The 25,838-nt window shown below is 44.6% G+C and overlaps 1 protein-coding gene across 2 annotated transcripts in view; it reads left to right on the top strand.

Moving 5' to 3' along the window:
- LOC8051285 (protein pygopus) overlaps positions 1-25,838 on the top strand; it is a 64,997-nt gene that overhangs the window by 14,967 nt on the left and 24,192 nt on the right. Inside the window, exon 3 of one of the 2 annotated variants that reach the window (XM_040212550.3) lies at positions 4,443-4,541. The exons of the other annotated variant lie outside the window; for it this stretch is intronic. Within the exon in view, the coding sequence (XP_040068484.2) occupies positions 4,443-4,541 (99 nt within the window). The remainder of the gene's footprint in view (positions 1-4,442; positions 4,542-25,838) is intronic. 2 annotated transcript variants of the gene reach the window in all.

The following is a 25,838-nucleotide window of genomic DNA, read 5'->3' as shown; positions in this document are numbered from 1 at the left end:
TTCTAGATCTCAAAGGAAGCTGAAGTAGAATCTCCTCGGGACCACTGAACCACTGACCTTATGCTTTAATAAAGTTCAGTTCTAAAACTTCGTCTTTTTTGCTGTTTATTTTGTTGCTGTGACCTCGAAATTAGAAGTTTTTCGGATAAATCCGAATTGACGGAACATTTACCCGCGAATGTTTTTCGGATTTTTTCGGATTTATTCAAAAACACGGAACCCTAGTCATAACGAGTTTGTAAATGCGAAATGGACGATGGGAAAAAAAAATTCATCAGCAAAACGATAAAAAAAAACGTGCAAAATTATGGTTTTCTTAAGCCGCCTGCTCGACCTGCAGTTTCTACAACATGCTACGTCACCCAACTGGAGAACGTGGGAAAATTTTCTGTTTGTTTTGGCATACATTTTTGTCATTTTCTCAGCAGCTATTTTTAATTAAGAGATTAATAAATAGCATACCGGGAAGAGTAAGGCCGGGTATTCGGAAATTACGTTAAGTTTTTTTGGTAGCTCAGAAATCCGCCTTTTAAAAAACTTGAAACTCGGAGTTTTTTTGGGGGGATGGTTGGTACGTGATAAGAATTAAGAAATTAGGGCGAGTTATTATTAGATTGCGTGCTTGTTTCGACGTATCGGATAAAAGAAAATCATGAAACTTTTTTTTTTATTACTCTGATGCCGGTAGCGTAAACTGGAACCGCTGGCAAGTAGATGCGACGGTACGACTCATTACTGATATGTGCTTCGTTGTTATTAACACAGTGCCTCAATATGACCTTCGTATGTTGCTATGGTCATGAGAAACATGGCCGCTCATTGAGGTTGTGCGACACTTCCTTACCGAAAAATCTAATATAACGTTTCACTATTCCAGAAATCCAGATTGCAGACGAAGGAATAATTTCTGAAAACCTAAAATCCAGATGGAGTCCGTATAGAATCCAGATAGATATCCGGTTCCATAATTCGGATAGTGAAAAGTTATACCGGATTTTTCGGTAGGGTTCCAAGATAGCAAGTGCGTGGAATAGAATGTTCACGAGTACTGTGTCAGCATTCGGGGCTTGCGATTCGTGCTTCCAAATGTCGAACTCTAAAGCAGCCCGACGCTACACTCTCAACAAAAGGGTTGTCGTGGGGTACTAGCTTTGGGGTAGTCAGAAGCCGTCACAGATATCGCTACCCCACCTTCGTTATACCGACAACCCCACGGGTAATCACACGGCACGCAATCAACGGGTTGCCAAAGTGAGCACCCCCAAAAGCAACATGGCGGCTGGCAAGCGACAGTGGAGCAGTACGAGTAAGGCCTAGCGAGCTGGACTGCTTTTTGCTAAAATACGATTCTCAAGTGCGTGCGCCCGTTCGCGGCCTTCCGTGCGCACTGAAGCACTCCAAAACGCGCCTCGAACCACGGACACCGCACGTATTACGAGTAGAGGCGACGATGTGAAAGGAAGGGGGGCATTTGAGGGGGTTGTCCGCGACTGCTTTCGCGCGGCCGGCTGCATTTACTTCGCGACCAGAAAAAATTCAAGAAAGGAATCGTATAGCGACAAATGGAATGATATCTTTATTGAACAGAGCGTCTCCTTGCTGTGCTTGCCGCAAGTGATCCGTCGGTTTCGGTTGACAGCGGCGAGGCGAAGCATCACCGATTTAAGCGGCGTCGGTTCCGATCGTTCAATGCTCCTGCTCACCTGTTAGCATTCGTTATCCACTTCCAAGTCCCTGGTAATCCTCACCGCGTTTGTGCACGCACTTCGCGCTATTCACCGCACGGAACACCCATTCAACTGGCTATAAGACTGATCTCACTGGGACGAGAGGCTGAGAACCGAACCCTTTGGGGCTGCTCCGTCGAGCCATGGAACGCCTCCATGTTTTTCACTCAAATAAGTAGACACATAAACGCGCGACTCCTTGAATTGGGCGGCGCCACGCGCCACCTAACGGACAGGGCTCAAACTAGAAAAAAACGAAACCAACAGTCTTTATGTTCAGCGCTTCGCCAGACATTCACGTATGTACATATTCTACTACACACTTCACACATACCCGACATACAGACACCACTGCATTCTACACAGGAACGCGTTCAGACACAGCACAAGGTACTATATGAGACATTGACACTCTACATTCCTATACACACGTCTACTCGACACCGCCACCTTATATACTGCTGTATTTTCTGTGACCGATTAGGATGGTGACCACTGTCATATTTTGCATAAATACGAAAAGACTGTGCAAGGTTTACGCGTATATATTATTTTCCTCTACTGCCCTTAGGAAAGCGCTCGTATCTCTAATGTAATCCATTGCAAAAGTGAACTGCAGGTTATGAATAAATTTGAATAGTTGCTACACGTCACGTTTTGATCAGTTTCGTTTTCTCGCTAGCCTACACTTTAAGTATACATAAGCCTGTTTAATTGATTGTATTAATTATCGAAAACAATTTCTGCAATCACAACTTTCTGAACACGCTGATGCATTTTCTTTTCTCTTTTTACATATCCGAATGACTTCAGCGGCGGTTGAGTAAATGTTGAGTACACTGAGCGCGCGCAGGTGATTCTAGCGAAGCCCGCCCGCCGGTCCTCCCCGAAGAGTTGTTTCAGTTTTCTTCTTTTAGCTACAATTGTTTCTGCTCAAGCGTGTGTCTTTCAAATATGCGTTCTATGCGCTCGCGCTCGCGCCAAGAGGACAGTGCAGAATTGCCGCTTTCGGGCCCGTGCCTTCACCTGCAACGAACGCGAAATACGTATGCTAAATTATGTAAAGCCTGGTTCAGACAGTGGCGTTTGACTGCGTCTGACTGCGTTGCGGCAGCGAGAAACCAGGGCATCCCTGCTGCTTACATCGCGTGCGAAGATGATTCCTTGAATTGGATTCCACGCTTCATACGAAGCACAGTCGTGCCGGTGAGTCGCTTTCGGTTCTCGACGCAAAGCTGTCAAACTCATTCAAACGCAAGTGTCTGAACCGGCCTTACCGCTCATTCACACTGGAAGCGGATCCGCGTTTGCAAAGCGGTTGCGAACGCGGTTGTATAAAGATTCAGTACGATTGCACGCGCACTCCATGACATCAAGTGCGCGTGCAATTGGACTGGATCTTTATACAACCGCGCTCACAACCGCTTTGCGAATGCGGATCCGCTTCCAGTGTGAATGAGCTGTTGAGCATCAAAGAACGCCGAGAACATAGTTCTCTGCGCTGCACCTGCTGTCGTCTCCAGCAATACTTTTTCTAAAAAAAAAAAAAAAATCTAAAACAAATAGCACGTATATGTTTGCCAATGCATTATTTTTGGAAATTTACTTGGAATCTTTTATATAGATAAAAGGAACGCGTGCTGGAAGGCCTGAAATCCTAGTCCCTTTCGAAGTACTCCGCCTTGGATGGCACATACTTGTTTGAGCATTTTTTTTTTTATCGAGTATGCTCGATGAAATGTGCCAAATGAGCCAGTGAAGGCGAATCATGTATCCCGAGACAGAGAAATAGTGAAATACACGAACATGATCGCAGATATCTGTGTAGGTTCGTCCCGTCCGGCCTGAGTCGTGGTGTGCAATGCTTCATACTTCACTGCACTTGCAAGCAAAAAAATTGGGTACGACAGGAGCGCAAGTTCGGCGGAACGGGCGGAACCGAGGAGGCCACTTGCAACTGAACTGCACGCAGAACTGACCGATCACACCTTTATTGAGAGCACGCTCTTTACTGAACCGCACAATAAAAGACGACAAGAGTATCTCGTCCGACGAACATTCAAGTCAACTCACGCCTGTGCGTAGCTTTCTGTGCTTTTCTAGAGATTTGGTTAAATTCCTCGAGCACGACGCCAGCTGCCAGCTGTTGTTTACTGTTGTACATCGTAAAACCCGCGACGGAACCAAAAAGGACAACCGCGATACTTTTTATCTGCCTCGGGTTTTAGTAGGTGCGTACCAATGTTGCCTGTACTTGTTTGTTTTCTGCCAGTTTAGGCGAAATGAGCCACACGCTTGTTTCGAGCGGTTTAAATTTGAATAAATAATAACCAACGCACAAAGAAAACAAGTTTTAAGTACTTTTTGAGATTTTTGAAGTGACTTTTACTATTAAACGACTGCATGCACTTGAATGTTCAATTCAAGAGTTTATAAAACGTGACTACCCCATGCTTGTCACCTTCCAACAGGGTGCTAACTCTCAATGGCTCGAGCCCAGTGGGTAGTTAGGTAAGCCTGTGGGGTAGTTACAGCCGTCAAAACGCACGATGACTAGGGGGGGTGCTCACTTTTTCTTAGAGTGTAGTCTCCTGTAGAGGACGTAGAAACATCAACACTAAGGCCTTGTTGTCCTGGAGGTGTTGCCTCGGTGCAATGCGTCCCTGTACCGTTTCCCTCGAGGCGTTTCTTACTGGTATGCACACATTGTCTTAGGACACGGGCCGAGGGAGAGCCGGGCACCTAACCCGCTCGGCTTCCTGGGCGGCATATTCGGCCACGTCCCCGGATCGTCGAATCCTGGTCCCGGAGCAGGTGAGCGTATGCGTCGTCATTGCTAAGGCCCCTAGATACTGTAGACCGCCTTTCTAAAAGTAAGGTGCCTGGAACTTGCCTTTAACTAATGAGTTTAGCGTCCTATCCCACCTCATGCACCAAAAGTGGTCTCGAAGTAGCGTTAACAAATGGCGTCACATAAGCTGCCGTGTCATGTTGCCGGATGTCGCGACCCTGGCGGTTGGTGCTAGAAGTTCCGGCAAAAAGTACGAGCGAAAGCGAGTGTCAATGACGTCGCGAGGTTCCAACCTTAGGCTGCTATAGCCGAAGGTCGGACAGTCAAGCTGTGGCCCTATGCTACACGGCGGGACCAAGCGGGACCAAGGGACCGGGGCAACGCCGTCTGCTGCGATTGGTCAGCGGCGTGGCGACAAATCGAACACACACAACCACGAACACACACACACACTAAACGCGCCAGTTATGGGAGATTCGCTGCACTGAATTAGTTTAGCCGATGAAAATACGCGTAAAGGAAGATGATGAATCCCGTGATGTCGTGCTTTGACGCTGTCTCATCGGTCCCATTGGCTCGTAGCGTCGACTGATTTGACTTAAAGGTAAAACAAAGTATAGAGATTGCTCGTAAATCGTGCTGGCCGGTTGATCGTCGACATCGTCTAAATTTCCAGACGATGTCGGCGATGTCAGGACCTAAAAGTCGCGAGAAAGCTTTGCTATATAGTAGGATGACGGCTATTGAAATAAGGCAGAACCAGGTTCTTGTAATCCTGATCGATCACTCCATTATCATGTCTACCACATGCCTCCGTGCCGTAGCTACAGTGTACCGTGGTACTTGCGCCGCTCAGGTCAACCTTCACCTCCTCTCAGCAGCGCGCGCGAGTCGAGCTTCACCGCCTTACACCCGAGTGCATTGTAGGTTGATCTCTAATTTTAAAGAGCGGCACCGGAAAAAAAATGCACGTGTCTATATTAGAATAAACGGTGTAGCTCCTGCGCAACTGTTGATCGACAGAGCAGCAAACTGTGAGTTAAGTATGGTTGCGAAGCCGCTCAAGAGTAGTGCCATATTTAAAGCACGAGTGTAAGCCTTCATGTAAGTTGAATTTTTTTTTTTTTTTGTAGACTGACAAGTTTGGTGGTCGAATTGAGGAACACCGAAAGAATGAGACACGGGTGGTGCGAGGGACTACGTACACTTTCTTTCATGAAAGTGCACGTCATCTCTCGTCACACCTCCTTCCTGTTCTTTCGGTGTCACTCAACCTGGTTGTTTTTACAGGTTATGATATCAGAGTCATTAGTTTAGTAGATTCACAAAACTTGGGGGATGTACTTTGATTAATAGACATGTTAGCGGGTATACTGGGTTTTGCTGGCATTTGACGAAAATTTAATTTACAGGTTAAATAAACTACTGAGTGAAAGAGGGGGAGGAGAGAGAGGCTTTATCCGAACTGAAGTGTTCAGCTGATTAATTTTCCAACAATTTTTAATACCCATATTATGCGGAACGTACAAAGCCTACCAGAGCCTTATTTCTCAAAATAAGGCTTTGTGTTTTTTATTTTACTTTATTTTATTTCCTCAAAGGTATTTCAATTGGGATACATTACATGGGGGGGGGGGGGGGAAATAAATGCAAAATTCAGTGCACAATAATAAAAGGTAAACAGCAAAACAACAACAAAAAAATCACTAATCATACTTTACAAATAGGAATTAGAAATGTCGCGAAATTTATTGGTATTAGTTTCATGGATTGAAAAATTGTAACTGAAACTTTATTGTATTAGTTTCATCCTTTTGCACCCTATGTTTCCTTATTACAAAAGGTAATACGATGCTCCATTATCAAAGAGGAACCCTCAATCCTTATCATAGATTAACTTTATCGAGAAAAAGCGAAAAAGAAACAACACAAAGACGAGTAGAAGAAGTTTCTCGTTATTCCTCAAAGGTTTTGATATAGTCCCGAACCAACTCGCATGCATCGCCACCTTCATAAATTACATTTGGCGATGCAATTCCTTTTTTTTTTCATTGTTAAGTGATATTCTAATAGATGTTGGTATCTGCTCGAAAAGCGTTAGTGGCTGCTCCAAAATAATAATTTGCCTGCTACAGAACCTGCTACAGAGGGTCAAATACCGCTTCCATGAAAGCCATATGACACTTCTTTGACGTCTTCGGGGGAAAATCGTTCAGACGAATTTTTAGGACACATAAAACACGCCCGTCGGAAAAGCATACCAGGCACCATACAAAAAAAAAAAAAAGAAAAGAAAAGCTTGTACGACAACAAGCACGCACGCATTACGAGGCACGTTCTGCGGGTAGAACATGATAGGATCTTCCGGTTAGTTCGGCAATCACGCCAAAAACGTTCCGTTTCTGAAAGCCAGCACCATCGGCACAGCCGGCTCCGCCAATGTTGATGACAGTTTTACCTGCACAAACCACAGAGGGAGCCTTATACTTATATTGAAATCGAATAATTGGGGAGGAAATTCGAGCGTCGCGCCCCCCCGTTGTTTAGTTGAGAACCACATCGATGTTGGCAGCAAAAACATGAATTACCTGTTTGTCGTTTCTAACACAGGGTTCGGCTGACAAAGCCGAACGTTTCGTCAGCGCTCGGCCGGGGCTTGCGTTCAGTCAGCGATGCACGGGTTGAACTCACATGCCATACGCTGAGGCAGCACTCGTGCACAATTTGTGCACCGCGCTCGAAAGAGGTAGATGACGTAAAGAATCCAGTTCATAGGTATAAGTGGCGCTTTGTTTGTCTAGCTAATAATAATGATACGTTTAAACATAATACCTTTATTTTCCATCAAAACGATGGGGGAGGTTGGGTAAAAAAAGCTGTAAAATCAGCTCGACGAGCTCCCTTCCCCCCTCTCCCTCCCCCTCCCCAGAAAATATACACCTAAAGATTACGAAGGCATTCAGTACACTACATACATTCAGCAAAGGCACTCTGCAAAAACAACAAGAACATCATTATACAACAGATTTAAACATAAACAAATTTATGGAGCACAACGAAACAGCACAAATAATGAAACGCTAAAAAAATTAATTTTTGAAATATTCATTGCATATTGCAATTTTTTCAGAGATTCATTAAGCTTGGAAGTTTACGTTTTATCATTTCTTCTCCGTAACCTGCTTTGCACGAATAAATGTTCCAAACATCGGTGATACGTGTGGGATTTGTGACCGTTTTTCTAAATAAACGGGCTACTCGAACAAGAAAATGCGTATGATTTAATGTTTCGTGCTTATAGACTAAGCTTAAACAATAAGCATACATGTTGTGAATGTACGCTATACAATATTTCTGAACCCTAATGCAAAATATTTTATGTATCAGAATTTTCTTCGTCCAATACACACTTATGATTAAATTAGATCATATAAGACCAAACAAGAACCTTATAAGAGCATATAAGAACAATATAAGGTTACCTATATAAGAAGTTATGAGAAACTTCTTATCAGTTTATATACCTTATATATTTTTATAAGGTGCCTTGTATGTTCTTATGTTATCTTATTTAATCATATGCATTTACTGGACCAAGAACGTTTTTATACATTTAAGATTTTTTACTAGGGAAACCGTTGCGAAGAGGGGTGGTTATCTGAAACGTTTTCTATATTCACATTTTTTGGAACATATGCAATTTTTGTAAGTTCTTGAGAGGGGTATTTCCCCACACATTAAAATGACAGTATTTAAGTGCGAATAAAATAACGTGTTGTATAGAAGAAGTTTGACAGTAGTAGGTAAAGTGTGGCGATATGTATTTTGTTAAGCCTACGATGTTTGATAGTTTTGACGCGACGCAGTTTTTATGATCGTCCCAAGTCATCCGATTTTTCAATAACACACCAAGCGTTTTAAAGACGTTGACTATTCCTATTTTTGAGTTACACACCATGATATCTTTATCGACACATATACCTTTTTTGGGGGGCGAAAGAGAATGACTTTTGTTTTATAAGTGTTTATTTTTAACGCATTAAATGTAGTCCGATTTTCCAAATCTAAAAGGTGTTTATTCGCATTTGTAATTAGTTCGGAAGGACTTTTACCTGAAAATAATAATCTGGTGTCATCTGTTCATGATATCGTTCAAATATATATTAAATAAAAACGGACCGAAAATCCTTCCTTGGGGCACACTTGATAAAATTGGATTTATGTTGAAAGAATGACCATCTAGTTGCAAATTTTGTTTTCTACTGCGTAAATACGACGTTAAGAGCATCGAAGCTTCGGTGCAAAAACCATACCTATAAAGGTTCTTTAAAAAATGTCGTGATTTAATTAATCGATCGCTTTCTTGAAATCTACAACAAAATACCGAGAGTTAATTCTTTGTGTTCAAACTATTTTAGGATAAATGCTTTCTGTCCCAATAGAGAGTGTTTGTTTCCGAAAATCAAATTGTGCTGTATTAGGCATAGAACGCCTAACGCAGAAAAGGAACATTCTCCAGAAAATTACCTTTTCCACTCCTTTTGATAAAAAAAAAAAAAAAAAAAAAAAAAACAGCAGATAATATCGAGACAGGTATTTAGGGACACAATTTTTTTTTTATTCAAGACTAATTTTTGCGGCCTGGATTCGCCTAGGGTAGGCTCCTTCTAATAAACAGATGTTAGATATATACCTTAAATGGTGATATCGAATGTAAAACATATTTCACAGGCTTAATCTTGATACCGCCATTGCTATTCAACCCCCCAAAAACAGACGTCACCTCAGCATCAAGAACTGGGTTCAGAAATAAATATATCCAAAATAAATCCATATAACTAAAATCATTACTATCAAAACCGTCTCTAGCTGTAGGCAAACAGATTTTTATAACTGATTTTGATTTGTTACTGCGGTGCAGGACATAATTTAGTTTCCTCCAAGTAAAATCTTCCTCATTTGCACACCTGGAGAAAAACATACAAAAATAACAAAGATAATCCCTGGAGAAAGACAAGAGGGACAAAGGACAAACACAAATCTCCAAACACAGCTAGGTGACTGGTGCGCGACCGAAAAAAATACGCCTGGTTCGGGCAAATTTTTTCCGCCTGCACCAGGCGGATTTTCCGCCCGAACCAGGCGGAACTGAACCACGCGAACCCGCGACCTCTCCCTTTCCAGTGGAGCGCTCTACCAACAGAGCTAACCAGGGGTCAAACGTCAGTAGAGCAAACAGGTTTTATCAGCTGCCACCACTCTAACACCAACAAGGGTGAGGCTTGCAGTTTAAAGTTATGATTATAATGCAAATAAATGCAAAGGTGCAAGCGAGCTGGACAAGAATTATTAAAATAATCCCTGGAGAAGGGCAACAAGTTCGCTTTCGCATTTCTAGTTTCCTGCGATATGATTTGAAAATTTTAAGCTTTTAAGCAAATGATCATTTCTCGATTTTACGATAGTTACATATAATCGGTCCTTTGCTTTGATTTTGCCCAATGGTTCTAAGGTGCTCCAAGGTTTGTAATTTTTTTCGTTCTGCCGAAGTAACCTATAAGAAAACATTCAAGGAACACGTTTTAAAACCTAAATGTGAAAATATTATAGGGATGATCTCCGTCAGTTTTCTGAAAGACATCGCTGCAATCAAGGTTGTGGATTTTCTGTCTAAAGGTGTCCAGGTTGTTCGGTGTAATGTCTTAAAAAATACTAATTCAGTGCTTCTATTATGCAATGCGTTTTCTTAAGACGCAAATAGATACCGTGATTATCGCTTATGTTTGTCCTTATTACTTCTACTTTTAAATAAGATGTATGCATATTGGTCATAAATCTAAGTCATGCAACGAAGAAGGCGTAGGAGTGATTCGGGTAGGTAAGGTGGTCATATTCATACATCCGAATTGTTGGATTAGCTTCTCAAATTGCATCTTCGCTGGAGTGTCTACGAGCAAGCTAATATTAAAATCGCCGCCCATAATCACAGTGTATTTATTTTCACTCGCAAAAATTAAAATTGATTCAAGAAAAGAAAACAAAAATATTCTGGAGGTTTCCGTCTTAAAGGCAGTAAGTACACACTATGCCTATCACGTTTCGATGAAATCACAGAGATAGAACTTCATAGCCTTTATTGACACACGAGAAATCGGGCAAAATTTCGTAGAATTGGGTACAGGTAGCCGAGCGCGTTGGATATACTATACAGTTCACACAAAAATAATAAAAACACTAAAATGGACGAGAGACAGACACTCACAGTTCTTTCAACGAGCAACGACATTTATATGATACCCATAACAGTGCGAAAACCACTTTGGTCACAGAAAAATTGAGGGAAGACGAAAATTCTAGAAAAAAGTATAAAAAGATAAAAATAAAGATAGCTGAATTTAAATGAGTTGCGGGGTTTAGTTGATCTAGTTAGTACATACTGTTGGCAATCGGGTCAGCTGAACACGGTCCAGTCCTTTCCTTCGTGTCCTCGTTTTTCTGTGTTCAGCTGACCCGATGGCCAACAGAATTTAACATCTTGAAAAGGAAAAGGAAGAAAATTGGAGGGGTCTTTTTCAATGCTAACTTTCGCGCTAGGAATTCCAGCTCTGTTGTCGAGAATGAGAACGAGGGCTCTGAAACATTGTCTGTGGTATTCTTGGTCTTAAATGCTTCAATTATTTCTCGCCCTTTAAATGCTTCAATTATTTCTCGCCCATATTTTTTCTTGTGTGAGGCAAGCACTCTAGTGTTGGTTGCACCCCTAGTTATGATTGCACCCATAGCTATGGAAATACTACAGTGCTTGGCTCACAGAAGGACAAGTACGGGCGGGAAATAATTGAAGCATTTAAGATCAAGAACGCCACAGACAATGCTTCAGAGCCCTAGTGGTCGTTATCGACAACAAAGCTGGAATTCCTAGTGCCAGAGTTATCATAGAAAAAGTCTCCTCCAATTGTCTCCTTCTTCCTTTTAAGGAAGCTAAATTCAGCTATCTTTATTTTGATCTTTTTCTAGTATCGTTTTCTAGTATTTTCGTCTTCCCTGAATTTTTTTGTTACCAAAGTAGCTTTCGCAGTGTGATGGGCATTATATAAATGCCGTTGCTTGTTGAAAGAACTGTAACTGTCCCTCATATATTTTAGTGTTTTTCTTCTTTCTGTGTGAACTGAATTCGCAGAATATTTTTTTTTTACCATTAAAGACGCACCACCTACCCGACTGCTGGTGTGGCTTAGAAACTGTTTTATATAAAGGTATGTTAAAAACATTGTTGTCTTCGACGCACAATTAAGCATCAGTTAACATGATCACGTCGAATGCACATTCGAATTCATCAAAGAGCTTTTCAATCTGAGTACTCCTGTTTCTCGCGAACTGTGCACCTAAGTGAAATTGTTTTAATGATTGTGCATGATGTCTTACACAAATATTTCAAAAATCAGATGCCGTAACACAAACCGAGCATGTAATTATCAGGTATGAAAACAAACACAAAGTAAAGTGTCAGCAAGAATTACACAATCTACAAGTCACTTCCACTTCGCACAAGGAGCGTTCTTTCGCCGTCGTTCTGTCAAATATAAATCCTACCATTCTTGTGCCAGACATATACTTGTGATCATGATTTCGTGCCCAGTTTTTGGTCACTACAAGCAAAACCTTGTTTTTCTTGGTAAACTTCTCAAGAATGTAGCAAGATGTGTTCGACCTATTCAGTTCACTTTACGGGGATGCCATAATACGGGGATGCCATGAAACTCAAGATTTAATTTTCTATTTTTCCATTCAAGATCATTGAATTCCTGCGCGAGCTGATGGGTTTCGTTGAATCGTTCTTGGTTTTAAATACTTTCTACTCTTTTTTTTTAGGTCCATGATATCTTTATCTTGATGGCACGTGTGCTTGAAAACTTCGTCACACTACTCATGCATAACTTGTACCGACTTTTTAGATACCTTCTACACTACTTTTAAGTGTACTAAGGCTGTTTAGATTTTCGTTCATACTTCAAAGTACGCTCGCAAAGTCATCATCCTGGTTTCTTTTTACCTTGCCGTCCTGCATATTGTACAGTTCTACGCCTTCCTCCAAGATTCCCCTTTGGACTTAAAAGTGGATTTAGAGACCCCAGAGCAGTCTCCAAAATGGTAGAAATAGCCATAGCCTTCACGGACCAGACCTTTCACATCCCTCCACTTCTTATGGCAGGACAGACAAGCAAGTCGAAAGTACAAAAAATATTGCATTGCATCTTTAATGAATACGGTCAAATTATTGGCAGTGGTTCCTTCTAGAGTCAGCAGACCCTGGGAAAGTAGTCCCATTCCCTTCCCTGGCTGCTAGCCGGACACAAACAAATACTAACATACAGGCGACCGAACCTCGCAAGGAGATTGGCTGATCGGTCTCAGCTGCCATGGCAATAGCCATTTTGGTCCATTGAAATCTTTGTCACTTCGAAAGAGTCGTTTTCAACCAGTCGCGCCAAAATCGCTCTGTGGCATCACCGTACTGAGAGCGTTCCTCGCCAATATAAGCGTCTTTGGCACTGTGCATGCAATCAACTTATTAATCGTGACTAACTACAAAGATATCTTACATTGTTATTGTGGATCGTGCGTATTTCGAGACAGGAAAGTTATTTTTAATGCCTCCAGGCATCAACGCGGCATGTGGTGGCATCACGAAGATTTACTCTTGTTTCGCGGGTGTGTTGATATCAAAACCTTGGTAGTATACGTGAAATGTCTCTATGAAGCTGTTCGTCACAAACGAATTTAAGCAGGCTCACCGAGAATGGAGAGGTAAACGAGAAACTCCTCATTCCATGAACCAAAATGGCGACCATACGGGGAGTTTGGCGCGACTTTCCCAGGATCCAGTGACTTTAGTCCCTTCTATGGGGCGACTAGCCTCTCCTTTCGTCCAGCATATTTTACTGTCTTTCGTTATTACACGAAGTGCAGGTTCGTGTGCACTTTGCGCACCTCGTGGGTTTGTTTACCCGCCATACGCGCCCGCGTAGAGGAGGCGCCATACACGCCTTCTCATGGCGCGTTCACTGGGCGTTATCTCAGTCACTGTTTGTGCCACTCATTGTGTTTCAAATAACCAAAGACACGTTGTGGAACGCTTTCGCTCTGTATAAACATTAAATAGGGCTGTCGCTAACTTGCCGACGTTCATGTTCGACCCGGTTCGACTTTTTCGGATTTTGAGCGTCAAGTTGGACGCAAGTTCGGCTGTTATGCGCATGCACTGCGGAAACTTAAAACATGCTGACGGAACCTGACAGTGTAAGGGTGTAATATTTGCGGGTATATCCTTTTAATTAAAAATCTAACTAAACAAATAAAAACAAAAACTCATGTTTCGTATTATATTGCACTGATGTGTCAGTATACCCTAAAACGTACAACAAACTACTGTATAAATTGTTTTCTTCCCAAAACCTGAAATGCTTTGTGTTAAAGTCAAGCAAGTTTCTTCAACGCTTCTTCTTTTTTTTCATTGAAATGTTTTGAAATAATTGTACTAGTAATGTGCGCATACTGCGCGTGTTTTCTAGTTTAACTTCCACCCCTATCTTAGTCTTGTGGGCGACCGATAGTATTAAAAAAAAATAAATGAAAAAAATAAACAAAACGTTGAACTTTGTAGAATTTTGACAAAAGTTCGAACGTTCGCCTAACCAGCAGACTCTTCAGTTTCAACGCAAACTTTGATCGTACCTCAGGCTTGATAAACATTCGTAAGATCTCTATAAAACACCAACGCGACCGTGTTTTGCGCCATGGATTTTTGACACCATGCCAACCATTAGACTCTGAACTGGTTTTGTCAGTGTAGCCACCGGGTTTATATTGATTTTATTTTGGCTACTAATTGTTATTCACAGATTTTATCGTCTCGTGTCTGTCAACTGAGGGAGGATTTCACGGTTCAGTAACCCTTTCTTAGTAAGCGTATTTGATTTTTGTAGACGGCATGAATAACATGACATACTATTCTGACAGGGGAAGAAGGTTCCAGCTGAGAACCGAATTGTTTCTTTTATACCATTCGGTCTCATTGGGGTGAGTGGCCAACTCTAACCGCATTCCTTTAGATGACATTTATTTTTCGCAAATGTTTGTTAAACACGTGAACTGAGTTTTTCTAGGGTGCCTAAATGCCCTTCTGCTTAGGGCGATGCCATTTTTTGTCGTACCCGATTCCGACAGCACGCGCTTCTTGGAAAAATACGAATAAATATCGGATAAAAAAATGCCGCCGTAGCACTGTCAATGCCAAGAGCTCGTGCCAAAAGACGCGCTTTCACGCTCCCCGGAACAAAAAAAAAAAGGAACAAAAGCGTAAGGAACAAAAGGGTCAGATGTCATCACCCTTATCAACGTGCACACGAAGGTACCCTAAGTTTTCCGAAAGCGCACATCTTAAAATTGATGCAAACACGATACAGTTCTAACACGAGTTGCAATTCAGCGAATAAACGATGTGACATATCTTCATTCTGTAAGTTAGCGCAAATAAATATTATCTCGCAAATCATGGTTACTTCCGCCACGTATACCGTTAGTCGACGGTCCCCCACGCTGGTCTCTGTGACGCCATATGGATCGTGCTTCTCCGATCCGCGCCTGCAGCCACAGGGACATCTCGATTGTCCACCGTATCCCTCACCGTAGCTGTAGTCCGTTTCACAATAGAGGGTTTTAGGGAACCACTCTTGCGCACCCGATACTGTACGATGGGCCCTCCGGTACAAACTGCGCATGCGCTACCACAGAAGACTCGCACATGCGCAGTTCGTACCGGCGGGCTCATCGTACCATATCGGATGTGCAAAAACGGTTCCCTAAAATTCTCTTTAAGTCCGACCGAAGCGGACGGTATACCGTCCGATGGAGCAGTCGAGCAGCGCCAAAACTGTATATCGTCAAGGCGCTCGTCGTCGTCTTGGTGCGTTTGCCATCAACAACTAAACCAATCACGCGCCAAAAAAAACAAAAAAAAAAAAAAACCAGTATCACGGCACATTTACTGTGCATGACATGGTCTGTCCAGTAATGACGAACGCATAAAGACGACGAGCGCCGCCGTGTCGGTGCACTTTTGTGGGCTGCGTGTTGCTTCCATATAGACCTTTCCATCGCTTATCACCCGGGCGAAAAATGCTGAGTCACTGAGCTGTGGGCGCATGCCCAGCGTCTGATGTACAGCACAGCCGAGCAACGGCGCATGGCGAGAAGGCTTTCCACGGCGCAGCAGACAAAGATGGCAGCGCGCAGGAGGCGATTTTTGCAAAACTTTTAAATTGCGTCTATCGCGCATCGCAGAACGCAGGGAGCAGCATTCGAATCGAAGAGGGACATGAAGAACGCGTGTAAGAATGCGGCGTTATTTGTTGATGTCGGGGGAAAACAGAAGCGCGTGGGCGCATTTGGGGAGTAAACAAACTCACGGGGTGCTCAAAGAGCAGACGAACTTGCAAGCCGCATGGGATCGTAGCGTAAACAGGCTGCGGTAGGACTGAAAAGGGTGTAACATAGCACGAATACGGGATCCCCGGGTTTCTTTTTGTTTTAACGCAGAATGATTTTTTTTTATGCGTCCATTTCCACGAAAAACTGTAATACTACCATCACGCTCGGCCATTACAGGAAGGTTATAAGTTATAACGTAGGGCTCCGTGCTTTCGGAGTTAATGTTTCGTGAAATTCGGAGGGTGTTTTTCGGAGTTTATTTTTTAGCGAAAATTCGGTGTTTATCGGAGTTTATTTTTCGTAAATCCCAATTCTCTGAAATTCGGAGATTAATTTCGCAGTGTTTCCTATTAAAAAAAAAATAATAAACAATAACCATGGCCCAAACTGGAAACCAAAAGAGTGGCTTTTGTCGTGACACGAATGGTACGATGACCTGTTTCCCTGAACCAACCTTGACGAGACAGGCCGTAGGACCCCCCTTAGACAACGGTTCGAGGCTTGAAAGACAATTATGGTGTCATTTTCCCAGGACCATTGATCCTGCACTGCCCAAATAGAAAAAAAAGACAAAAAATACTTTTTCTTTTCTTGCTTGTGGGGGGGGGGGGGGGGGGGGGGGGGGGGCACATAACAATTCGGAGTTTATCGGATAAATCCGAATTGACAAAAATTTTGCCGGCGGGTGTTTTTCGGTGTTTTTCGGATTTATCCGAAAACACGGAGCCCTAGAACGTATAAGTTATACAAAGCATACGGGCCCGTCTGGGATATTATTAAAGGGCATAAACATGAATGATCCCGACGGAGATTGAGCTTGGGACCAATTGATTCACAGGCAGATAACGCACCGTCTATACTAAGCAGGGCAGGTGTGTGAGGACGGCTAACAGTTGGTTGATAAAGTCAAAATATTACACTAGCTCGATCATGCCAACAAAGACCGATGAACGCCTAATCTGTTGAGCTTCTTATATATAAAGTGCGTGGTTGCACTAACCCCGCACTCGTTAAACATCCAAACCCGTCAGACACAGACAATATGCGCCACCCACACACTTCGCACGGATATACACCTTAGCACATTCTGTGTCCCGCGCGTATTTTTGGCATGATCAAGCTAGTTTAATTTCTTTTTCTCTGTGAGAGCTGAAATACTCGAGACTTTTGTTGAATCCGCAAATACTAGTCACCGACTTGGTCGGGCAACGTTGTTGTTCCGCGCTAACTATACCATGTGTAAACTGCGAAAAAATGGAACTGTCATGTTCGCGCTGACTGTGTCGCTCAGTGTGCACGTGTAGCGTTATGGAAGCTGGGGGACGAAGTATTATGGACACTTTTCCTGCTAGATCATTGTTCATTTCGTGTCGTTTATATTTCTTGAAACTTTCTTCTAATGTTCGCGTTTTCCCTATAGTAGAAGTGGGGAACGCTGTACAAAAGCGCAGCGCCGAAGAAAGAAGCGCGTACAGCTCGCACCAGTAGCACGTGCTAAATAAAGCATAGCCTCCGATGTACGGACAAAGCCTGGCAGATCGTCACGAGAAGCGGCCGCCGAAATGGAAAAGGTGGAGCGGCAGACAACGAATGAAAGGGGAGCCACGTGACTGGCATCCCGCTGTGGCGCGACGTTGAAACACAGCGTCTCGCCGCTGCCGCGAGACGCTGCGGCGAGACGCGAGGACCCGAAGGTGTGTTTCGGGTCCTCGCCGCTGCAAAAGCTGTGCGCTGACGTCCAGGTTCTCCGAGAAATGGCTCTTTGATGCTCCGTGCTACCAGATCCTCGTGCTCCAAATCTGCGACCGGGCACTCTATGGCTCCGTCGTCAAACTGCCAGGCTTTGTGAGTATGGAGGAGGCTATAGCTACAGGCATGCAGTACAAGCTACGCTTCAAAGTAACGATACGTCAAGCATGTTGTTGCTCAAATTCATCGTTGCCAGATATCCCAAGGATTATTATTACGTTAGCATTAGTACCAACGTGTCTAGGAAAAACTGAAGGCGTCCGTCTGCGGACAAAACAGCGGAAAGGGAAGCGCGACGCGTAGATGAGGAGAGCAGTGAAGGACAAAGGTGAGAGTGAGGCGACGTAGGTCGGCCGAAGCCAATGCGCGCTGATGCTGGGGCGAGTCTGAACATGTAGGTGCGTGGAGCGCGTACGCCTCGGTTTTTGCTACAGAATAGAGCGGGAACCAAGTACTAGCGCTGGTCCAAGTAGGCGGCAAAAGAAGTCGCATCGTGAACGAAAGAGACGGTCTGCCGAGGCTCCTGAAACCGGTGAACAGCGAAAACAGCGTCAGGCAGCGGATGCCGCTGCTTAGCGTGCAAGGCGGGCGAACGAGAACCCTCAAGGCCAGAAAATATTAAAGGGAAATCCACTGGTGAATCCTTAGGGAATCCGTTAGCATGGCCCTTTGGAAACGCCAGAAACGTTTCCCTTTGGGAAACGCTGACACTGACCCCGTAACGAAGCCAAAAAGAGGCGGAAAAAAAAGTAGAGGAAGCAAAAGAGAAAACCGAAACAGAAAAGTGAAGAGGTCACCTTTAGTGTTTCCCAAAGGGTGACGTGTGTGGCGTTTCCCAAGGGTCATGCTAACGCATTCCCTAAAGATCCACCAATGGATTTTTCTTCTTCTTTTTGACATCACGGGAAACGCATTTCCGTTATCGGGAAAAGTTTGAACATAGGGAAACCATGTGGCCTAAGCTCTCTTAAACCGAATCTGTAACCTCGGAAGTCACATTTTCTAATCATAACAATCGCCGATAGACCTTGAGCATGCATTGGACACGAGTGTGACGTCCGCGTTCGGCGAACACTCGGATCCAGTCACGCCCCTCGTGTCCAAGCAATGGCGACCGCCAATGTTGCTCGATGGACTTTTGAAAAGGGTCGATGGCGCCCGCTCTACTAAATGAGCCAAAATGACGGCGCCCACAAGAATATCGGGGAACGAAGTGCCGGTACTTTAAGCGTAGATTATCCAGGGACTTTAGGTGCAGTGTTCTGTGCTTTTGAATGCTTGGATTTTGATCAAGGGTATGGATGATTAACGTATAATGGGATCGCGATCATAAATGGAAACTTCCCCAGTGTAACGCCGGTCGCGAATTTTGATTCCCGCGAAATATTAAAAAAAATATTTTTCGATATATTTTATGGAATATTTAGTCTTCTCATATACCGCCATGTGCATGTGCATCTTCGCGGACAAAAAACTCTTTGAGTGGTTGCTAAACATTATGATGTGGTAAAAGTTAATTTATTCCTCCCATAGATATGTGTGTTTACGATATTTAGGCCAATGATTTGAGGTCTATAATTTCACTGTACGTCGTAGAAAATATGTTTGCACTTTATGGACTCAGTTGTCTTTTTGTAAGATGTTACATCGTACCCTTTCTTCATTAACAAAAAATGAAAACCCCTTTAAAATAGTTATAATATCGATAAAAAGCGTCAGTAACCCTAAAAGCCGCTTCTTGGTTACCATGTAGTAGTAAAAAAATTGTCTGAAATTAAATCAAGTCTGAGGGATGTATTGTTAAATTCTCTACACAGCTATAAAACAAAATATGCGGTACATTGCAATGCCACTAGAATAAACAGTGGAACAGATGTACAGGTTCCCCATTTTTGGAGATATGAGCTTTTGCGATTATTGCTCCCTCACGCGCTCACTTTATGTTTTATCATTTCTGTTAACGACTGCGTTCAGTTTAAGCAAACTAAACTAACGTAATCGATGACAGAATTTACATTTTTACGCTCACAATTTACCATTAGCCTTTACCACTTACACGTTTACATCGTCCTCGTCTTTCGTCAGTGCTGGCACGCGCCTCAGTCGCTGTGGAATTCTTTGGTGGATTTGGAGCGATTTAGGAGCGCTCCGTGCTCGCGCCTTTAGTGAGGTAACTGCGATCGCGCGCTTGCACGGCAAAAAAAAAAAGATACCAACAAAATAGCGCTAAAATATCTCTCCAAGTTCGCCAAAGCATTCCCCCATAAGTGTTCTAGGGAATTTTCCTACGAGCCTTCTTTCTGCTACGCGACCTCGACACACTGATTTAATGGCACGCGTAGTATCTCCACGTGTTTTGTCGTGCATGCTCGTTCGCGCAGAGCCACGAAATTTACGCCAATATAACAGTTATCATCCGCAATATTAAAATCAAACACTTTAGCTTTTTTTTTTAGATTTATACGTGAAGTGAACGCTTCCTAGATGGCAAGGCCGTATTGCTAATTTGCTTACGTCACTTACTGAGGGCCAGAGATGGGCACGAATTAGACACGAGGGCTTCGCCAGCGTTCCTCTTCACGGAACTCGTGTTCTCACTGACCGAGCACGAGTCCCGGCCGAACGTTGAAGCACCAGTCGTTTCCTATCTTTGCCCCGCGTTGTCCTCTTGTAGGTGACGTATAATATTCGGCACCACGGCCTTGTTGTCTCGGTGGTGTTCTCCAGCGCGCTTTTCCTCTCTTTCAACCGGCAGGTGCAGCAGGAAGAAAGAGAAAGACGGCCTCAAAACGAATGCGTCACCAGCACCGTCGACGCCATTAAAACCAAGCGGAAACTCGTCTTTTGTCCTACATTTTCTAACATAAAGTTAACACTTTATATTCTGTAATTTGTTCCTTCTTTTATATATTACACACTGCTGAAATTCAGTTTTGTCTCGTCTGTCTTTATTCGCTTACTTTATCGAGCTGCGTTATGTTTGGATATATTATTGCTGACACCACTGTATATATTGCTGGAAATGAAAAAAAATGTTTATCGTCAGGCGGCTCTTGGAAACATCGGGCTCCACCTTAAATAGAAAACAATATTGGCGTTCGTTTTTACGGCATGTAGGATCGGCTTATTTCTGTCAACAACTGGAACAGCATTTGTCATATTAACAAAAAAACAAATGTACGTAAAATCACAGGCATCGTCTACGGTATGGTTAAAAGGCTATTTGCAGTGGCCCTTAACCTACAATTCGCTCTGCGCGGCATCGCTAAAATATCGCACAAGAAACAGTTGTATAAAAATAAGGATACAGCGCCGTTATGAGTGTGAATAAAAGAGAGGATCGCGTTAAGTTGCGGTCACACAGCTAGTACACCATGCAAACTAGGGAGTCGAACCGTAATCGTAACTGAACCACTTATTTTGCCTGAACCGGAACCGAACTCGAACCGAAAGGTTCGGCACCATTTTGGAGCTGAACTTTGAACCGGAGCAAAACAGAAGAACCGTTCCGAACCGGAACGGTTCTTTGCCTTTGCAGCCAGTTCGGAATGGTTTGGCGAACCGTTTCGAACCGGTTCGCCAAACGGATCGGGCGCGCATTCGCGCTACTATTCCGTGCGCTGCGCACCGGAAATTCCGACAGCTTCAGTTAGCGCTGCGGGTGCAAGGTGTTTCCACTTATGCAAATATGTTTGTAAGCTTATTTTACAAAGACGAAGGTAAATTACCGTTGTTAATGACTGTCACAAAATCAACCTGACCCGCCCAAAGTCATCGCGCCCACTCGCCCGGCGGGATGATGCATCGAGCCGCCGCACAAACAACAAGGTAGCATTAAATTCGCGTTTAGTACGGTTGATCGAACGTCCTTTCATCGGAACAGGCTTTAGACAACGGGCTCGTTTTATTGAAGCTCGGTTTGCGGAAAGCGGAGCCTCAGTTGAGCGAAATGCCGTTTATCTAAAAGAGGACGCTGTTAAAGAAAAAAAAAAAAGAGATCTCCTACTTCGCGCGTGTTTCACTAGACTGCGTGTTAACAACAGAACAACAGTTCAATGTTAGCAACAGTGCAGCTTCAAAGGGCCCCAAGCATTCCTCATGGAAAACGAAAGCGTCTGCTTGGAAGAATTTAGCGACCATTCATCGATCTTTGAGGTGATTCAGAAACTGGACGGTTTTGAAAAGTTACCCCGAATTAGCGAGGGTAGCGATGTTTCGCAATTTTAGGGAAAGGAAAAGCCCCGGCGCCCCAATTTATATATTTCCTTTAACTCGTCGCCCTCGCAGTACCGGCCACGCAAGTCAGCGTGAAAAGGTTTTTCTCGGGGTTAAAATACATCCTATCACTGCGGCTTTAGGGGGTTATTCAGGCAGTGTGCGAAGCAAACGACCAACATTTTGGCCCACTGACACACACGCTTGCACGAACACGAAGCGTCTGTCACAACTGGCTATACCTATCGTGAAGCCGGCTACGTCTAGCGCTGTCATCGTCGGCTCTTTCCCTATACCGTTCTCTCTGTCCCCTACTACGTCGCGCTTTCAAGAGCCGTGCACCATTATATACCCGTCAAGTCGGACACCAAAAAAAGGGCTATTTTCTACAAATGCTGCTGTTGGCCGGTGCCCCCGCGTACGCGTTTACGAGAACGGTCCAACTACCGTTAAAGAACGTAACTTTCCCCGAAGTCCCTCCATATTCGTGTGATGGACTGTTAACGAGCCTTGACCACAGGCCACACGTTATTTGCGTTCCTGCCGACATAACTGTCACTGCCAGCTTAAGAAATGCAGCGTCATGATTAATTTTCGTCAAGCTGTTTGCTTCGCGGCTCGATCTTCGGCGTTCATATAGGCTGGGGCCACGAACTCATTGGCCGCGGGGAGATCACGTGACCCTGGTGAGTCGCCACGCTTTGCGTTTCTTGAGCTGTCAGTAAGTGCGCATGGCCGCTCAATAAAAAAAAAAAAAAAAAAAAAGATACGGCCCGCCAGTTCCGCCTCAAACGGCGGGACGCGCCTATAGTGTCTCGGACGACCACCACGGCTCTACCAGTCGATGACTGCAGCGTCCCATCATCGGCGCTGGTTGGAATGTTCCGTAGTATCTCTCCGCTGCTGCTCAGTAGCGCGCGTCCCCAGAATTGCCCGGAGCGTCCACGACTACTAGCGCCACGAGGGGCAGAACAAAAACGTGGCCGGTGGTGTAAACTATGCTGTGCTTCTCACGGCAGCCATCGTTATCAGGGTGGTATTCACTGGCGGCCATAGTTTCCGCAGTTCTTTTGCGGTGAGCAGCGAACGGCGAGCGTCCGCAATTCGTTTGCAACGCGCATTCCGCACCATCGAGATTGCCGGTTTTAGCAGCCTAATAGCTCGAGCTCGTTCTGAGAATGCGCTCTAAACATCGCCTTCGAATATGGCGTCCAGTGAATACCCTCTATATGGTGATGAAACGACACACCATAATTATTTCCGTTGACTGGGGTTACACGTCGTAACTTCTATTGGAGCCTTGCCGAATGCACGAGAGTTTTAGAGTGCTCACACAGAAACTTTTCGGTTCCAATGACTGCTCTTTTCTCGTGTCACTGTATACTTTCCCTGTCCCAATAGACCCATTATAAAACCCGATCAAATAAGTAGTAATTGTGTTGTATGTATGTTTAGACAGCCGGAAGTTAGTCTGCCTCAGTGGGGCGACTGGTGTCTCAGCTGTAGATGAGATTTGAGGGCGATGTTAAGAGCGCATGCTCAGAACGAGCTCACATTAATAGCCTGCTAAGACAGGCAATCATGGTGCGGAATGCACGTTGCAAAAGAACTGTGGTAGCTCGCCCACGGCCACTCGATTAGGACTCCCTTTGGGAGCGGCCTGCCGTATGCTACACTCCGCCGGTGAGAGCGATAGTTCTACTTTACCCCGCAGCGTCAGCCGTGGCGCTCGTTATCGGTGAGAGATAAAGCCCCTCGATGTGTTTACGTGTCTTGCAAGTAGCGTCAAATGCGCGAGCGCACGAGGCCCATGTCTCGAGCGGACCCTGGAAGCAAATGGCGGTGCAGCACTGAAATGAGCGGCCTTTGGAAGCGAATGGCGGCGGAGCACGCGCTCGCGGCACGTGTCTCGCGCGTTTCCACAACAATGGTTGGCGGTACTTGTAAAAACGGCCTCTATCAATGGGGCTTTAGTGAGAGATAGAGTTCCTTTCGGGGGAGCATATCGAGGAACTCTATACTTCGTTTCACGTTAGTATGCACTTGTTAGCCGCGTGGGCTAAAAGCGCGAGATAGTTGCTTCGAAGGAAGCCTCGGCGGCTGCATGAGCGCTCGTGCAGCGAGTGCTCTAGTCAAGGCAGTAAAGGCTAGCCGCTCGCGCTAGCACAGCGTTCGCGGTCAGTCCATGCTAAGGTAAGACGAAATATAGTGAGAGGGGAGCAGTACGCCCGGCCCGGCCCGGTGTGGCTATTTAGATTTTTTTTTTCGTGAAGCTGCAAGTCTCAATTGAAACGAGTGCCAGATTGCATGAATGATGGTACAAATCTGTGTAGAATAAAAGCACATGATTCTTTCTGCGAAAAGCTCACTCAGCTGGAGGCTGCGCGTTAAAGCTCCATTCTGCTGGCAGTATGAAAGAATTTTCGTTTTCTTGTTCCCGTAACTGTTGCCCCGTTTCTATTACCACTGTAATATATAGGAGTTATCGTTGGATATAGCTAGGCCGTATGATTTCCGGTTTTAACCGATGCTCGAGCACGCGCGAGCTGTGCCATTTATTCATCTGTGAAGGACAATATAAAATAGGATTCCGCGTGGAAAACTTCAGCATTATAAACTTCACTGTTCACAAAAAACAGACCAAGGGAGTCATATAGTTCACAAGCGGAGTACCTTTCGGGAAAGAGGCTTCCGCGAAAGCCTCAATATATTCTCTAGTGGGCTGTTCAGGTCACCAGCCCAGTTTGCCAAAAAAAGGTCTGAGGAGTTTTCTGAGGAAGAGCTCGCAGAGCTCTTCGCTATGGTTGGGGTCTCAGCAGTTAACACACCACATCAGCGGGCACTCCATAAGGTGTGGAAGCACAGCGCTCGAGAGGACCTTGCAAATCCTTCCACAACCACGAATCTCTGCCGACTGTAGAGCCCTCTCGACAAAGGTGCGGACGAGCTTGCACAGCCAGACAGCTTCAGGTCGTGGATAGCTGAGTCCTTTTTGGTTAAGGCTAAACATGGACTGATATGCTCCGTCATGTGATGCATTTCCCTTAAGTAGCGCTTGCATTCAGGACACGTCACCTGCAAAGTTGAGCGGGTTCTACACATTAGCCTTCCTTGTTTTCACTGGGAAATTCTTATTGCTTTGCTAGGTTGAATGTTTCAGCTAATTACTTTGAAATTACGACAATTTATACAAATAAAAATGGTCCCCTTTTGTTCGCAAACGGAGGCCAAGTAGCCAGCCATGTAAGTCAGCGGTGCGAACTCAAGTTCGGAAGAGACTTCATTGTGCTTCATCAACTGCAGGATTTCGTGTTTCACGAGTGGAGTTGGCACATTTCATCGCCGTCTGGCACTCAGAACTAGAACGCGCATTTACATTTCCGGCAGCTTCCGAAATGCCAACACAAACCACACACGCGAGGGCAGAGTGACACGATATTTACGCCGAGCGCAGCAGTGCATGGGTGGGGGGAAAACGAGTTTGCTGCTTTCTGCAACCGCCGCAGCGTTTCGGTATCGGCGAAGCCAATGACAGGCAGATATTTTATCTGGGTAGCGGGGTGCAAGAGCGCGTTGGGCGCCTTCTCTATGCTCCGTTTCACCTTATGTTGTACCGCAGCGAAGGATGGAAGCGCGAGCTCATAGCGTTGACAGCTGCCCTTACTGCACGAGAGCTTGTGCCACCGAGATCTGCCCCAGAGCAAGGAGCTCGCGCTTACAGCCTTTTCTGCGGTACAAGATGTATTGGCGACGTGCGCGACCGAAAGCGTCGCTGTGGTCGGCCTTCCACGATTGGCCCAAAAGCTGACTATGACGTCGGAAAGGGTAAACCATCGACGGAAATAAGAGGAATGAAAGAACTTTAA

Source organism: Ixodes scapularis, unplaced genomic scaffold, assembly GCF_016920785.2.
Source record: "Ixodes scapularis isolate PalLabHiFi unplaced genomic scaffold, ASM1692078v2 PGA_scaffold7__128_contigs__length_106722199, whole genome shotgun sequence".
NCBI classification, from domain to species: domain Eukaryota; kingdom Metazoa; phylum Arthropoda; class Arachnida; order Ixodida; family Ixodidae; genus Ixodes; species Ixodes scapularis.
This window is presented reverse-complemented; position numbering and strand designations above follow the sequence as displayed.